The 17,362-nt window shown below is 38.2% G+C and overlaps 1 protein-coding gene across 1 annotated transcript in view; it reads left to right on the top strand.

The window, feature by feature from the left end:
- Positions 1-17,083, top strand: part of naaladl2 (N-acetylated alpha-linked acidic dipeptidase like 2) — a 341,534-nt gene extending 324,451 nt beyond the window's left edge. The window contains exons 14-15 of the mRNA XM_085348789.1: positions 925-1,123; positions 16,843-17,083. Coding sequence (XP_085204915.1) covers positions 925-1,123; positions 16,843-17,083 — 440 coding nt within the window. The remainder of the gene's footprint in view (positions 1-924; positions 1,124-16,842) is intronic.
- Positions 17,084-17,362: the final 279 nt, after the last annotated feature.

Here is a 17,362-nt window from a genome sequence, read left to right as displayed (position 1 = left end):
ACCAGCAGCATCTGAGCATGTGACGCAGCTCATTCCTGATCTTTAAACTTGTGAAAACAGCATGCAAAGGCTAGCAGCTTTAACTATTTAGAGAAGTATTTCATGACTCTTCTTTCATCCGTCCATGAGCTGTATCAGTTTAATATGTGGTTTAAGTTTATCCCTAAATGACTTCTATTATTGTGGTATATGCTGAAGAAGGCACCGGTTATAACAGGGCAATTTCCCATCTGATTCTGGCTATAAGGTGCAATCAGACAAACCTCTGACTCTGCTCATTAAAATTAAAAACCTTGCCTTATTTTGACTTTCAAGGTCTTTGTGAATTTCTGATTTCCAGTGCTGCTGTTATTTTTAGATTGCTCCATGGAAGCCCTGTTCTGACCACTCACACGTGCAGTTTTATGAAAATCTATGATTGCACCACTTATTTTGCTCCAGCTAATACTGCAAAGGCTGCTGTTCCCAGCAAGGGCATCTGACATGCACGAGACTCCAGACAATGCACCGCAGTGTTTTATTGTGTTATATTTGATACCGTGTCGATCCTGACAGCTGACCCATGGGGTTTATGCTTTGACATGTGATGTAAACTTGTGTTGCCATGCATTAATTTTGTCTGTATTTTATACATAAGATCACCTTCAAATGTGATGTGGCTTATAAGATAGTGATTTGGTCCTTGTTACAGGCAGTCCAGTCCTGAAACAGCCCTTAAGGTGTAAATTGTTCATTTCACAGGTCTTGTTGAGACATTTACTCCGAGATTTTGGTTCTCAAACTTTCAAACCACAACCTAGTGACTCCATATCGTCTCTCTTTTTAGGCTAATATTTTTTTGTGGGCATAGCTTAAACGCGATATTCTTTTTCATCCATTGTTCCTGTTGTTTTTCTTTCTTTCTTTTTGTACATATCCGTCTAGACAAGAGTGCACTATCGCTGCCCTTGCTTTCCTCAGCCTCCGCTCTCAGAGACCATGCAGCTTTCTTCCAGTCAGAAACTATGCGGCCGGCAAATGACCCAAAAGAGCGTGACCCCTCCCACGTGCGGATGCTGAATGATGTACTCCGTGACCTGGAGAAGAGCTTCATCATCCCACAGACACCGCCTGGAGTGTACAGGTAGGAGAAGAGTTATTGCTTCAGAGTTGCAACATTGGTGTAAGGAGGTATAAGCATTCCATTTACCGTTAGCCAATGCACCCCCAGGATACCGATGCTTTCAGTTTCAAGACCTGCAAGATTATGTTACATAATTAAATCTCCACAATCTTGAATATATTTTAATTAATTGTTTGACATTAGAAGTTTCATCCTATATCAATGTGGCTGTTTTCTCTGTGTTTTTATGGGTCACCAGTTCATTTCTTTGCCTTTTTACATTGTTAAAGTTTATTATTTATTCCACATGGCATTAAAAGGTCTTAAATCTAAGCTAAGCAAACTTGGAGATGACTGGAACAACATTCTTCTCAGAAACCTTTTCCACCTTTGGCTCACTCACAGTTGCCTCCTCCACATCACCGATGGCACAGTTGGTCCTCCTACCTCCTTGTTAGCGTGGTTTAGTTTGCATGTTCTCACATACCTACTCAGCTCCCCAGATACAGCCAAGCCATTGCATTTGCTGTGCGCTCCAGCATCACATACCACTTATCAATGATACTAGATGGCATTTTCTCATTAAAAAAGAAAGTTGTGTGTGATAAAGTTTCCCTATTGATGAAGTCTTTGCAAACTGGAATTTTTGAATAGTTAGAAATATGCGTATTTGTTGACCGGCAGTGTTCTTTCCTGCCTTTGTTCACAAAAAATGCCGTTGAGGTCTTTGCGTAGCATTTTTGCCAGCTGTTATCAGTCGACTCCACTAGTAGGAATATGTGGTTTGCACATTTGTTGGTTTACAAGATGATAAAAAAAAAAACTGGTTAAACACTGCTGTAAGGCATTATTAGTGGTCAAAAATTCCACAGGGATGAAAAACTACTTGAGCAAAGCTCATGTGAGCAATACTCGAAACAAGTTTATTGTGTTCTATCCTGAAATGAAAGTGTGTTTCTTTTACACATCCTTTTCCAAAATGTGCCTCCCTGTTTGTCTGCATGTGCCTTCTGTCGCCCTCTTTTAGTTGTTGGAAGTTGGGTTTCTGCATTTTTGATTTTTCCTTTGTTTTTTGTGAAAACTTTATGGCATGAGCAGAAATGTTGATTCTGTATTAACAAGTTAACTTTTTTATTAAAGATGATGAAGTGAACAATCAAATGCTCTGCCCTCCATCACTGGTAGGTGCAGCCAAATTGTGAACTCAACTCAACATAAGTGGTCATTAAAACCATAAAGTCCATATGACAGAGTGCATAAAATTCACACGCAGAACAAAAAAAATACAGTGTACAAATATTGTATTGACATCACTTTGGTACATCCAACCAAGGATGTCTAATTAAATTCCTGCCATTTTGACTCCTCTCATTGTGTCTCTTTTTTCTGTCTGGACTTTTAAGTTTTGTCACTCCATTAGTTTATTTGTTTAAAAGTTTTTTTCCTCAACCACTAGCTAGCAACCACTATCATCGCAGCACAAGGCCTAATGAACACAGAAGTATGTTCACTCCTAAGAGGCGGCGTTAAATCTAATCCACTTCAGTCCAATCTTTCGTTGCCATATCAACTCCTTCTTACATAACGCATTTCGATGTCCCTATATAACAAAGAGGAAGGTAAACGAGCATCTGTGAATGTGTTCTGTATTTATTTTGTTTAGGAATCCCTCAGCCGATCTTATTTGTTCTCGTTCGATCGGTCTTGAATGATCTGAACTGGAATTCATATGTTTAATAACATACAGAGAATGAGGCAGTCACATTGCTTGGTATATATACCCTGGAGTTATTTAAATTCATGACTTCATTTGAAAAGGTCTTCTGGTGAGCTGTCATTAAACAGATAATTAGAGAGGCCTTTATTAAATGTCACCTGTTTAGCGTGCAGAACTCTTCATTGTGCGTGTGATCATGAGAAATATCCCAAAACTGTACACATTGATTGTAGTGGTGGCCCAGTGCAGCTGAATGAAAGTGGTTCAATCACTAGCTTATTCAGAAAATCCTGGCAGGCAAAGAACAAGCTTGTAGGTTACACCTGTTTGAACACAATGGCCTGTAGCCTGCATAGCAATGACTCATCTAAACAGTTCCCACTATGCCTGGGAAACATTTGGAACACGTGGCAACTCCGGAGGCCAAATCCAGGAATTCAAATTTGCTGATGAATAGAGCAGCGACAGTAAGGGATTACAGGAAAGATATCACGGATAGTCTAATCTCATTTCATTTTGGATAAGAGAGACCCTGTCAGCATTTGTAATACTGTAACACACACAGGTTCTTCAAATTAGCATCCTTTTGCTTCGATACCTTTGTAAGTGGGTAAGTCAGCTGTGCACTATGTTTATTCTCTGAACAGCTTCATGTTTCAGCTCCTGAAGCTTTTTACATAATCTTGTATTAACTACTTATTGACAGATTTTCAGTATTGGATTGTTTTTCAGCATTTTGGTCATAAAGTTCTGATTTCTGTCTCTCCCAACATTTGATGTTATTGTTGCTGCTTCTTTAACTCTGGTAAGCATTAAATGTGGTTCTTGTTCTGAAGCTGGTAAGACTAACTTGTCCTCTGCAGCAGAAAACCTCTTATAGGAGCTGGTGCAGTTATACAAACCACCAAATTACTTTTGGATTGGCTAACCTTAATGTCGTTTCCGTCTTAACGTGCATTATTCTTTTGTTTTTTGTGTTTTGTTTTTTAAATAGCAGAAAAAATGTTATTACATTAAAGAACTTTATATACTAACAAATCCTAACATAAGTAGTCTCAGCAGAGTTTCTCAATATTACAGAATTAAACGTTAATTCATTGAATTTCTTGCCTAGTAAAAATGTTTAAGACTAATTTTGCTTTGCAGAGGTGGTGCTGTTATCCAGCAAACTGGCATCCTCTTCTTTACTTTATATTTATATTTTGTATGTGACTATCAGTGAGAACTTGTTTTCTCTCCACTAGACTGTACTTGTTCTACTTTGCCCTCGCCCTGCACATTTCTGCATGCACCTTTGGCTCTGTGGGCTGACGTTTTCTGACCTGTAGTTACTGACCCCACCAACCTGCTCACTTTTTATTGTCTGTTGTCTCCTGGCTCCTCTCTCACCCTAAGATTCCAAGTACATGGCCTCACTTCATTTCTTTTTCTTTTCTTTTACTTTTTTTCCCCCGTCCTGTTGAAATTCTTCCCCCACTTTTGCAAAGTTCTTCCTCAAAGGTGTTTGTTGGGTTGCCAACAAACACCTTGAGAAATGTGCAGGGCGAGGGCAAAGTAGAACAAGTACAGTCTAGTGGAGAGAAAACAAGTTCTCACTGATAGTCACATACAAAATATAAATATAAAGTAAAGAAGAGGATGCCAGTTTGCTGGATAACAGCACCACCTCTGCAAAGCAAAATTAGTCTTAAACATTTTTACTAGGCAAGAAATTCAATGAATTAACGTTTAACTACTCTCACGTTTTAACTAAAAACGATTCCCTGTGACTCCTGGGAGCCATTTAAGGTGCTGTTTTTGTGTGAAAACTTTACTTACTATCCCATATGTGTTACTTCACTGTTTGGATTCCTTTTTCTTCTAAACTATAGAAAACTGTAATGATGTATTTTTTTTCCATCCCTCTCATTCCAACCAGTTGGCTGAACTCAAACTTTTGTCCTCTTGAAGTTGTAACTCAGTCCAAAATTAGATGACACAAGGAGCACATAGGTGCAGGTACACTCGTTAACACCCTTCTACTGGTGGTGGGATTTCCAATGCTCAACAAGGATAACTACTCCGTAAACCGAGGGGTTTTTTTGGTTTGTTTTTAGCGCTTTAAGTGTCTCTTTTTACATTGGCTTCACAAGCAGCTTCTGTATGAGTTGTAGGTTTTATTTTGCAGTTTTAGGTATAATAATTCTAACATTCAGAAAAGTTTATCCTCACTAGCTTTTCGTCAATCCTCACAAGATTGGTTGTGCAGTGCAGGATAAAAATTTACTCATGTACCCTATGCTATTTATTTATTTATTCATCATGATTCAATACTGCAGTCGATAGAAGCTGAGGAGCTGAAGCTAGCTACGGATTCAAAAGTCCATTCAAATGGCCAAGAGACCTCTTTTAACTTCAAACGAAGCTCATTTTCATTTAGACCTCCTCTGATAATATGAAAGGAAACTACAATGTTGTATTAGAAACACACAAATGCATCATATAAACTGGACCACACATTTAAACAACTTCTTAATAAGGCACATACCTTCTCCTGGAAAAGTTTGAATATAATAAATCGGAAAAGTATGTGAAGTCAACAAGTTCTTATAACTTCGCCAGTAGTGTTGGCACAAACCTGAATTTGAACTGCACAAGCCTCTTCATGCACAAGATAACGTTACGGATAAATCATTCACAGATGGATACAAGTACCTAACTTGGTATATACACTTTATATAAAATTGAAAATCAAAATGATTATCCTTTCCATGATTTATGTAAAAAAAAAAACAAGAAAATCATTTTTCCCCAGATAAAATAAATTAGACTTGTCTCCTTTAGTGATCTTAGTATCAAATTATACATGTTAAACCATGGAGAAGTTGACTTTCGTTGGCTTGTTTCTTTGTTCGATTTATTTGAAAGCTTGGGAGTAGGGTGTTTTGGTTCCATCAGGGTGCTGGGTCTTTTCACTCAGCATCCTGAGCTAATTGTGTATTATCTTGGTATCATGATGATTTAGATCCTGTTTAAACACAGTTTAGTCATGTATTATATTCTGATATATTTGAGTTTTGTGGTTTGCCTTCATTATGATTTATTCCCTGAGGTTGTGTGTTTGTCTCACTCCCGTGTCGCCCATGTGAGTCTGTCATGTCTTCAGTGTTAAGTTCACCTCCCCTCTGTGTGTCTTAGGTCTGCATCTTTATGTTTCCTGTTTTATTGTGACAGTCTCGTGTTCCATGTTCAATGTGTTTAATTTTGCTTCCCCTCTGGCGTCATCTTCATTCGTATCAGCTATGTTCCCCATGTCTTTCCACTCCCCTCGTCTCCTCTCTGTGTATTTAGCGTGTCAGTTTTCTGTTATTCGTTGTCACGCGATGTCTCCAGGTTTCCTCATATCCACCCCAGGTTTTCATGTTTAAAGTTGTCACATATATTTTCTAGTTTTCCCAGTTTGGGTTTAGTTTAGTGTCGAATTGTTTTGCCTCACCCTTTGTTTTGTAGTCTTTATCAGCCACAATAAAGGTCTCGCCCTTAATCTCGTTAAGATTCCTGTTTTGTCCACGTTTCGTTTGTCTGGATTTGGGTCCACTACTCTCCACTTCAAGTTCAATTCAATTCAATGTTATTTATACAGCAACAAATCACAACAACAGCCACTTTATATTGTAAGGTTGACCCTACAATACTACATCCAAATATATTCAAGTAATACTAGGAGTCCCGGATGGGCCCCTTACACCTCTCACTGGAGATGAGGAGAAGGTGGTTTGCACGAAAGAGTCCGAAAGGGAGAGTGATGGAGAGCATAGATTTAAACCATGTGAAGCGGAGGCTGATTGGCTCACAGGTAGACGAGAAGATCATTGGACTAGGGTAACGATGTCAGTATTGCGATTGACAGTGTGGGAAACCAGTAGTCATGTAAAGAACAGAAAAGCAGCATAACAACCAAGAAAGCAGGAAGACCAGTGATTACAGATGTTCCTTATTGAAATTAGGCTAAGCTTCATTTAATAGTGATTAGACTAATGTTAGTCAAGAAGAGAAGTTAGTGAGGCAGGTTTGGTGTGTTGGCAAACTAGGATCCTGTATGGCGGTTTAAACTGATTCATGAACAAATTCATTTGTGACTTGTAGTATGTTCTGCACTGGAGCTATCCTGTGCTGCTCTTTCTAGATTAAACCAGCTGAGTTCACTAATATATAACCTTCATGAGTGACATAAAATCAATGTCATTTAATCTGTTTTCAAAAATATTTCAAAATATCAAAAAATAATTAACATATCATGTACAGATCAAATCGAAATTATTTAAAAAAAAAAACCCAGAACATTGCATTTGTAATATTACATCTATGTCTTAAATTTGAACTTGATCAAATTTCACTTGCTAAGCAGGCCTTACCTTTGAAAAGAATCTGTTTTCTTCAACTTTCTTGAGGAAAAAAAACAGTTCCAGAGTTTGTTTGTGTGCAATTTGGCAAATAATCAGCTTATGTTTCTAATATTTCTTGATCTGTTTGAAGTGTTGAAATTTGCACATTTGAAATTTTAAATTAATCTACACTTCTCAAAAAAATAAAAAGCAACTCAGTTCTCTGTTATGCAGTTAAATGAAAAAGAAACTTTTCACGGGTCTATGCAGTCCACTAGTACACCCGTACTGCTGCCTTAGGATTTAAGAAGGTAAGTACCAGCTATGTGCTTCTGATCAAATGCATCAGCAAATGTGACCACCTCTATAAAAGTAGAAGTTTTGACAGTTTGTTGGTCTAGCCTGCTCAGGTATTAGCACAATGCCACAAACCTCCCATGAGTGGACCTCCCAGAAAATTCACCCCAAGGTCAGACCGTGCTCTGAGAAATTGCACAAACCAACAAGCTAAATCTCAAATACTACTCAGCTCAACTGTCAGGAGGCGATGATGTGGGCTTGTTTTGTGGCCACAGGCATCTTGCAGTCACTGTGTGCACCATGAACTCCTCTGTAAACCAAAGTATCTGTTCAACAACTAAAGCTTAGCTGAAAATGAGTGACACAAAAGAACAAAGAAGTCAAGCGCACCAGCACTATGTTTAAAAAGAAAAGAATCAAAGTGTAGCAATGGGACAGATTAGATAAGTCCAGACCTTAAACCCAAAATGCTGTGGCAGGAACTTACATGACAGAGCTGTGCATAAATGAATCCAAACAAACCTGAATGAACTTGAAGTAACATTGTAGAGCAAAGGAGATCAAAATTCATCTTCAACCATGTGAGAGAGACTGATAACAGACATGGACCTACAGATGTTTGGATAATGGGGTCTACTTCCATGGATGGCACACAGTCCTGTGAAAACTTTCTTTTTCACAACTACTCCGACTGACATCTACTGAGAAGGAAAAAGGGATGTCTGCAGTGTGCACCGGGGAGGCTGTGGAATGACATTACTCTTTTAGTTATTGAGTGCCATGCCATCAACTGGAAGGAACAAAAGGCTGCAGCACATGAAAAATGAACTTACTTTGTATTTATTATGTATTAGATTTAATTACTTTTTAATTGCAGGTGCCGGAGCGCAATTCTGGGTCGCTAGCTCAAGCACCGGTTAAGAAGCTATCAAGGGACTGCAATGGTCACACTGATTAAATATTTTAGCCTTTTGTGAAATATAAAATCAGCTGTTCTGACAAGGTCAATATAACTAACCAACCAGACAGCAGTCGACACTGTCACTGTGGCCTTCCATCATAGTTGTGGTTGTAAGTAACCAGATCTGACTACAGATACAAATCAAACAAGCGCGATAAGGACGTGACCTTGACCTAGTTTTCACCTAAATTAAATCAGCCCGAGCTTTTATTGGTATCTTCCTTCAGAGAACATTTGAACATGATATCTTGAAAACTGTGGATCCTAGACTCCCAACAGACAGACAGACAAAGAAAAGGAACCGATTTCATATTCCTCCCTTCAGGGGGAGAATATACAGAAAGCTTTTGATTACACCCCCACTTTGGACCTTTGACTAGTGATCACATTGTAAAGCAGGACAACAAAAAGCTACAAATTTAGAAGACCATCCAAGAAGAATATACATACAAGTAACCCTCACACTAATAATTTTACACAGTCTCTAAATCACATGCAGTTCCTCATTTGGGCAGGCATGATTTAAATCCCCATTAGCCATGTATCTTGGATTGAGTGGATCCACTTCTTTTTCAAGTTCTTATACATATGGAGCAGAACAGCAATAATGCAACATAAAACTTGCTTCACAGTATTTCACACATATTTATTCCTTCTGACAAAAAAAGTGAAAAGGGGAATAATTTACAATCCACAGTGTTTGATTTTCCTTTTTCACCCCCTTTTTTTCCCAGGCGGCAGCTTTTCAGGGCAGAGCAGCAGTAATTCATTGGCTCTGCTCAGTGCATGTGCAAGAAAGTGAGCGCTCCTAGATTAATTGATGAATTTATTTTAGTCAAACTGTCCAGCTTAAGAATAAACACAATGAATCATATCAAATTACATTTACTTGGAGACAGCTGACCTTGACTGATAGTGAGGACTTTTCTCGCCAACTATATTTCTGTCTCGTAACAGTAACACCTCAGTGATGTTTGATTTTAGCATCCACACAGTGTCTGGGGTGTACACTGTCTCCCCCCGACACCTCTTTAGCTGTCTACTTTTCCACTAGATTCCAACAGAATAAATGGCTTCTGCTGTTCAGTGTTATTCACAGTTTATGGCAGTAATAGACATGTTAATTGTTCTAGACTGCCATTAGCATCCAAGCTAAAATTAGCTGCTCCATCATGCCTGGAAAGCATTAAGGCTTAATAGCACTCATTTATAAAGGAAGTTACCATTCACTCACAGGACTAAGACTATTAGTCTAAGAGTGCTAAACAGTCTTTAAAATGTTTACTTTGACAACATGAGGTGCATTATATGCAACCGAAACACATAATTAGGACATTTTGTCTGCTCAGTGAGGCAGTAATGCTAACTAAGTCTTAAAAATGTCTGTGATTTGTTTGTATGAGAGTGTTGCTTTCACATAGAAAGATGGAATAAGCATTAAATTGCCATTGAATTCCATACACTGTGTTTCTGCTATAAAATATCATTTGAGAATTTAGGAAGTTATTGCAGCCTTATGTCGTCTCAGTTCAAAAATGAACTTGGTCTTGAAACAGGAAACAAATCCAGGATAATGATTAGCCCTGGCAAAGAGGGTGGGCTTATGTTCAACTCTAGGCATAATTTTTAATCCAATTGATAATCCAACTAATTTGCAACTGCAACCGCTACTTTGTAGCAGAATGCTGCTGTGTATGCATCACAAAAAAATCCCCAAACACAGCTCTACCACAATAACACAACACACACCTTAACATTTGCTTAATATTTCTGTTCTTTGACTATATTTCTAAGGGAAGGAAGTGTATCATGATGGTCTAGACTTGATGACTCACTGTAATAATTCTTTGCTCCACCTAAATGTGTCCAACATGATGACTGGAGCTCACACTCAGCGGTTGCAGAGGTACAATTATTTAGATATTACCCTCGATAACAAACTTCAGTGTGAATTACATGTTGATGCTTGAGCTAAACAGTCCAAAGACAAATACCTTTTTCATTATTCTGAGATGAGGTAATTATTTTACAGAACTGTCCTTGAATCTGAGACTCTTTTTTTTTTTTTTTTTGGTTGTGTAGGTTGCTGCTGTACAAATAGCCAATAACGTTGCATTGTTTGGAAATTTAACAACCAGCCCGTAAGTGTTCTTAAAAGATACTAGTATCTTAAAATATACTCAAAAGGAGACAAATTGTGTGGACATTTTAAAAAAAAGCAGGTCCTTCTGAATTTAATGCGATAGCAGATAATCTGAACCATCTAGCCTGTAGATAATTTGCAATAGTGACTTTAGATTTGGCTTTTGAGAGACTTACATGGATAAACTAATGGAGTCCATCTGTCATTCACTCTATTGCTTTTACTATGCTCACGGAAAAGCACTTTGGATAACACTTTAACTGTGCTTCTTGTGATACTCTTTTCTCTCTAATCTCTATTGCAATTTGTGTGTGTGTGTGTGTGTGTGTGTGTGTGTGTGTGTGTGTGTGTTCCTGTCTAGCTATCTTTGTGAGGACCGAAATCTGCATTCTGCTATACTTGTGAGAACCAACAGTCACTTGTGAGGACACACAACCCGGTCCTCACATTTTTGAAGGCATTTAAAGGCATTTTTGAGGCTCAAAATGGGGTTTTAGTATCAGGGTTACAATTGGGTTATGGTTAGGGTTAGGCATTCATTTTTAATAGTTAGCGTTAGGGTAAGGAATTAGGGAAACCATTATGTCAATGAGGGTCCTCACTAAGATAGCTGAACGGGGTTGTGTGTGTGTGTGTGTGTGTGTGTGTGTGTGTGTGTGTGTGTGTGTGTGTGTGTGTGTGTGTTTTACACAAACTCCTGTGTAAGAAAAAACGTCTCCTATAATCATAAAATGAGGACAATCTTAAACCATGAACCTTAAGTCAATAACGTCTACAATAGCTGCATTATGAAAATACTTACGTACTAAAGTGCTGGAGAATTGATGCACAGGTTAACTCTGTTCATTCTGTTCACTTTGCTGTTTATTCTTAAAGCACTTGTAATGTCTTTTCCATTAACATGCAAGATAATGACACCTGGCTCCTTGTTAACAGAAGTGATAATAACCACAAATGTGCGCACACTATCACTGGGAGGTCTGTGAAGTCCTGCAGCCTTAAACTCAAAGTGTGTGTTTGTCTCTTGCAACCGCACATGCAAAAATTCTGAACTTTATATTTGGTGTGATGTTTTTTTGCTTGGGTTGTAGAGAAAATGATTCCACCTCTTCTGATTAAATTACTACAAGGATCACCAGCGACAGTGAAAGGCATGTAATACCAAAGAGGAAAATCTGTTCCAGTAACACAAGGTTTAATCAATATAAAAAAGCGTAACGTGAGGAAAACCAACATGTACAGTACAGCTGATAGTCTCAAAATTAAAAGGAGAAAATGTCTTTTTTTGAAGAAATTTAAAAAAAAAATCTGAATTAAAGAAATTTGGGATTGAGCCTTTTGGAATTTCCTGGTTTTGCTGTATTATTATTGCAACACAGCCTGAGGGCAGATTGTGATCATGGACACATGGACGTAGCTTCTGGATCTGAAAATTAAACCAGTACATAGGAGACTAAAAACGTGTATTCCATATGAAGGCCGCAAGATGCTGCAAAAAGACTTTCAGTCCCAAGTCTAGAGAAACACAGCTTTCTGACGTCTCCTCTGTGAACACTTTCCTGCTCAGTTTATGGGCTCAGTCACCTATTTTGGTTATCCTAAATAAATAATTAAGTCTGTTTTGTTATGCTATTTTTCGATTGTGGCTCAAGAGTTGGCAGTTCGTCTCGTAATCGGAAGGTTGCTGGTTCGAGCCCCGGCTCCAACAGTCTCGGTCATTGTGTCCTTGGGCAAGACACTTCACCCGTTGCTTACTGGTGGTGGTCAGAGGGCCCGGTGGCGCCAGTGTCCGGCAGCCTCGCCTCTGTCAGTGCGCCCCAGGGTGGCTGTGGCTACAATGTAGCTTGCCATCACCAGTGTGTGAATGGGTGGATGACTGGATGTGCAAAGCGCTTTGGGGTCCTTAGGGACGAGTAAAGCGCTATACAAATACAGGCCATTTACCATTTTCACTAATGGGAGTTATCTGGCTAATTTATTGTTGATCAAAAGTCCTAATTTCCTTCGGGATTAATAAAGTATTCTGATTCTGATTCTGAATAGCCAATAAATTTACAGTCAGACCCACCGTTCTTCATTACATCCATTTTTTGTAAAGACAGTCCTAAACTCAAGGCCTTAAGACAGGACTATAGTGGATGATGTCACATAGCTACATGCATCTTTTATACTGTCTGTGAGTGTTATATAGTTACAATATAAAATACTACAGACAATAGAAAAAAAATCTAATTGTAATCAATATCTGGTGACCACTAAACCAAACCCAGTTCTGTAGATAATCCAGAAACAGTTTTTGGAGATACTTGACAGATAGGACACTTCATCTTTCCCAGTTTCTGTCTTTACGTATATAGTTCTGGGAATCCATCAGCTGATAGTTTCTAAAACCAATTCTTTTTTTCAGGGCTTTCAGAAGTACGAAAATCCAGTAGCTCAGCCATGATAGTCCATGCCATAAAGCTCCCAGTTTACGGCCTTTGTGCTGTGGTTTGGAACTCTGATTCAGTAGAGTGGTGGCAAATTTTACGCCAATGTCCCTCAGAACTGGGCAAGCCCACTCTGTCAAACACTTCTGCCTCCTTGGATGTGTCATCACTTACAGTTGATCAAAGACTATCTAAGAGGGTAATGAGCTTTTTAGAACAGCTCACAGTTTCTCAAATGTTTGTAAGTAAAACTGTATGGCTACTGTAGGTGCTTGATTTTATACACCTGTGGCAATGTGCTGTGCTTACAATATCATACATTAATTGAAATAAAACTAATCATAATACCAATGTGGAGGAACTCGGAGGCAAAACAACTGGAAAGGTCTCATTAAAATAACAACATAGAACATAACATAAGTGTGATGTGAACTAAAAACTGGGCGGAAAAATGTTTGTCAGATATACATTTGCTATGCTGGTGAAATTGAACGTTAAGAGCTTTTGGGAGAGTATTTATCTTTACTAATGAACATGATGAACGAGTCAACACTTGGAATATCCTTTTAATGCTGTGAGCAGACTTAAGATGCTTTCAATGTTTAAGCCAAAAAGTACATTCCAGGTAAAACCCTTACATGATCTTTTAACTTTGGGAAAACGTGTTGAGTTATGCGTAGGACAACTTTGACTCCTTCTAACGGCATCGGCAATGGTAAGAGTGAAACATCAGTCGAGTCCAGTCAAACTTCCTCTTTCCATTCACTCATGTTACATTTATACCCCAGGTGTTGATTTAAGTAGAATTTATCTGAGGCACTACATGCAGTAACCCCCACTGACTGGCCGATTAAACCAACTGCAAAGCATCAGACTTGGGTGGAACTGTAACTGATTGATGTTGGCTTTCAAGTTTATTTTGACTGTAATATCACTGGGACACGAAAGGAGGTGGCGGTACTAACTGTGATTAAGGATTATATGAATCACTCAGATCTCGAATTCCTCCAGAGGAGGAAAGACTTTTCCACTCCCTCCCTTCCACAGCCACTCATGGGGTACAGTACATTGAAAAGAAAAGGCCTGCAGCTCATATAGACATAAAGCTGCAATGTTGATATTAAAACATCAAACTCAGGACACAAATCTAAAGTTAGTGCAGGGCAATCTCCACACATCATATGCACAATTATTTTAACTTCTCTGCCAATTTAACTTCTATCACTGCATTAGAGAATGCTTCCAAATAACAAGACAAAACAAAAAAGTATGATAACTAAAAATTAAATAACACATCTTATGCATAAATACATTTTTAATATCATAGTTTTTTTATTACTACATTTTATATTGTTGGGGTTTTGGTTTTTTTTGTTTGTTTGTTTTGTTTTTTTACTTTTCAATTTCAACAAATGTGCAATTTTTGCAGCATGTAGAACTTCCTGATTTTGGCTTTCTGGATAATGCAGTATACTCCCCCACAGACTGAGTAGCACATGAACTATCATTGCCATCTACATATTTGCACTTTTTTTTGGCAATACAAAATCCCCTCAGTTTATCACAACAAAAGTAATTTCACTGTGCTTTATATTTTAAAGTAATCCCTCAACATTAAAGATAAAAGCTCAAAGACCTCTATGAGCAAGCGTTTGGAGACAAAGAATTAGAAAAAAGACCTTTAGTCTCTTGAGGGTGACCATCTGCCTGAATCCATATAGGGGTAAGGGAAAAGAGGAAAACACAAAGAACTGACATACAAAAAAGAGGGGGAAAAAAAACAAACTATGAGAGATAATAACACAAAGTTAATATAATATGCACTAGTGGAATATAAGTATGTAAAGTGCAAAAGAGAGGAGAGACAAAATATATCATTGGAGGGCCTCCAGCAGCCTGAGCCTATAGCAGCATGATCACGGGTGGCTCAGGGTAATCTGATCCAGCCCTAACTAAACTCACAAAGGAATCGTTTTATTTCTAATCTTAAAAGTAGGGAGGTTGTAATTGACTTGAAAGGAAAGTTTCGTTTAGTAGTAGAGTAGTTATTGCTGGCCAGATTTTCATACTAAGTCACTGCCAAATATTTTGACACCTATTCCAATGATTTTTGGAATATATCAAAGTGTCTCACATGCAGGAGCCAAATTTTACATTTTGATATTCCATGTATCATATATTCTATGACCCTATTGTACCTTTGTAAATATTGCACCTAACCATCCTTAACTTGGAGGAGAAGCGTCACTGGTGTCATATACTGGTTTTATGTTGTAGAGCAGATACAGAATCTTCATAGCACTCTGACTTTGAGTCTAAATTGTGTACTGAAGGTCAATGCTCCTTCACACCCTGCAGCCCACGACCTGTGTCTTAACACATGAAGAATCACTCCATTTACTTTTTGAGACTGGCAGTTCAGCCACTTTAAGAGAAATCAATGTACTTGAGCCCCGAGGAGCGCAACACTCCGCAGTCACTGCCTTTCTGACCTACAAATGAGTATTCTGCTACCCTCAAAGGCTCATCTCTATTTATATACATGCTTTGCTTTAGGTGTGTGGCAGCGAGTAGCAAATGTGACAAAACCACAAAGAGAAACAGAATGCAATTGTTTAAGGACAGTAGTTTGTGTTTTATAGTACGCTAATGAATTTCATGTGACAAAACGTTTGATAATTCTGTTATTGTCGTGACTTCTCGCAAAAATGCAAAAACATGACATGCAAAATGGGCCGGCCTAAAGTGCCATCTTGTTATACACAGATCCACGATATCACATGAGGTAGAGCTCTGTGGTGTTGATGGCAATGAGCTTTTCTGTTTCCAGGGAATCTCTTTCATCTTTCCCAACAAATCAAACAAAAACCCTGTGCCAAGTATAAAACAGCATTATGTTGTTATGCTTACTCTGTGTGTCCCTATAAAGACTTGTGAAAATATATGAAAAAAATATGAGCTGTCAGCACAATGAGTGCTCCATTTCATTGTTACTGTTCAACACAGATGTTAAAAATCCAGTGCATCTGGCAGTCATCTAGAATTAATAGAACATTACATTATGTATGTAACTAGCATTTGGAGTTTTAATGGGCTTGCTCCCACTTTTACCAAATTTATATCCATGTTAAAAAGATTTTATGCCTTTAACTAAACCGGAATTACTTGAAAGACTAACTCACAGAACGCCTCTTTACTGCCTGTCTTTTTCAGTTTTTAATTTGTTGTAAAAAGGTTATTGTTTTGATGGCTGTTGCTTTTATTATTATTATTATTTCTTTTTGCATTTTGAAAAATACAAATATGAAATGTGCTTCACAAATAAAACTGCCATACTGGATAAATGTAATCATTAATTTAATTGAATTGTCGTGCTACATTCTGCTATTATGAACTTAGATGTAACTTCAGATAAACTAAAGGTGCACATAGCAGCATTTCAGACGTATTCTCCACGAAACACCTGAAGATATCACATGACTATTCATGCACACGTTTTCATGTTAAATGCATAAATGCACAGCAGCTGCTCCTCTATAGAGAATGAGCTCAGCAACCCCTGTAACTTTTTATGTTTAATTAACCACTGATGGTGAATGATGATGTTTCTGTTGTCTTCCTGAATCGGTGAAAAAGAAGTGACTGATTTTACTCAGTGAATATGGTTGTCTGCACCAAAGTTCCCAAAGTTATTGCCTACCACTGAGCTTTAGACTGGGTAGGCCTGGGGGTCCTAAAACGGATTAGTATGGATGTTAGATATATACATTTTAAAACATGCCTGAGGTATTTAGTGACACTCTCTTGTCTTTATGTCCTTCAACAGGAATCTGTTATACAGCCTTCCAGGAAAGACTCCTCAGTTTTCCATCTTGAAGTTCCCTCGGGAAGCTGTCCTGCCTTGCAACATCCCCAGCAAAACAATCAAACACAACTCCGCAAACAAAGAAGTACTTTTCCATAGCGCCACAAACCAGTCTCTGTCTCTCATCCTCAGGGCCATCCAGTCAGCTGAGAGGCTTGTGTGCTTTGGTTTGGACTTGTTTGAGAATTATTCAAGTGAATGAGGATTTTTGCTGAAACGGACGTAACTGGCACATATTAAATTAATTACGTTTAATTCAATGCAAATAGCAGAAGACAGCTGATCTTCTAACCAATCTTACCCATCATACTATAGTCCTGAAAAAGGTTTAAGGTCATAGGAAATCCATCTATTGAAAAAACAATGCTCAAAGACATTGGAGCTGCCATTCCATAGTATCACCAGTTGTTAGATTTGTCTTGCTTTGCAGTGTAATTATATTGTCTTCAACGTTCCAGCGGATGGGTTCAAGCTACAAACC

Source organism: Diplotaxodon limnothrissa, linkage group LG23 (assembly GCF_057381915.1).
Source record: "Diplotaxodon limnothrissa isolate DT_005_m linkage group LG23, D_limnothrissa_male_GT1.1, whole genome shotgun sequence".
NCBI classification, from domain to species: Eukaryota; Metazoa; Chordata; class Actinopteri; order Cichliformes; family Cichlidae; genus Diplotaxodon; species Diplotaxodon limnothrissa.
Note: the sequence above shows the minus strand (reverse complement) of the source record. Positions and strands in the feature narration are given on the sequence as shown.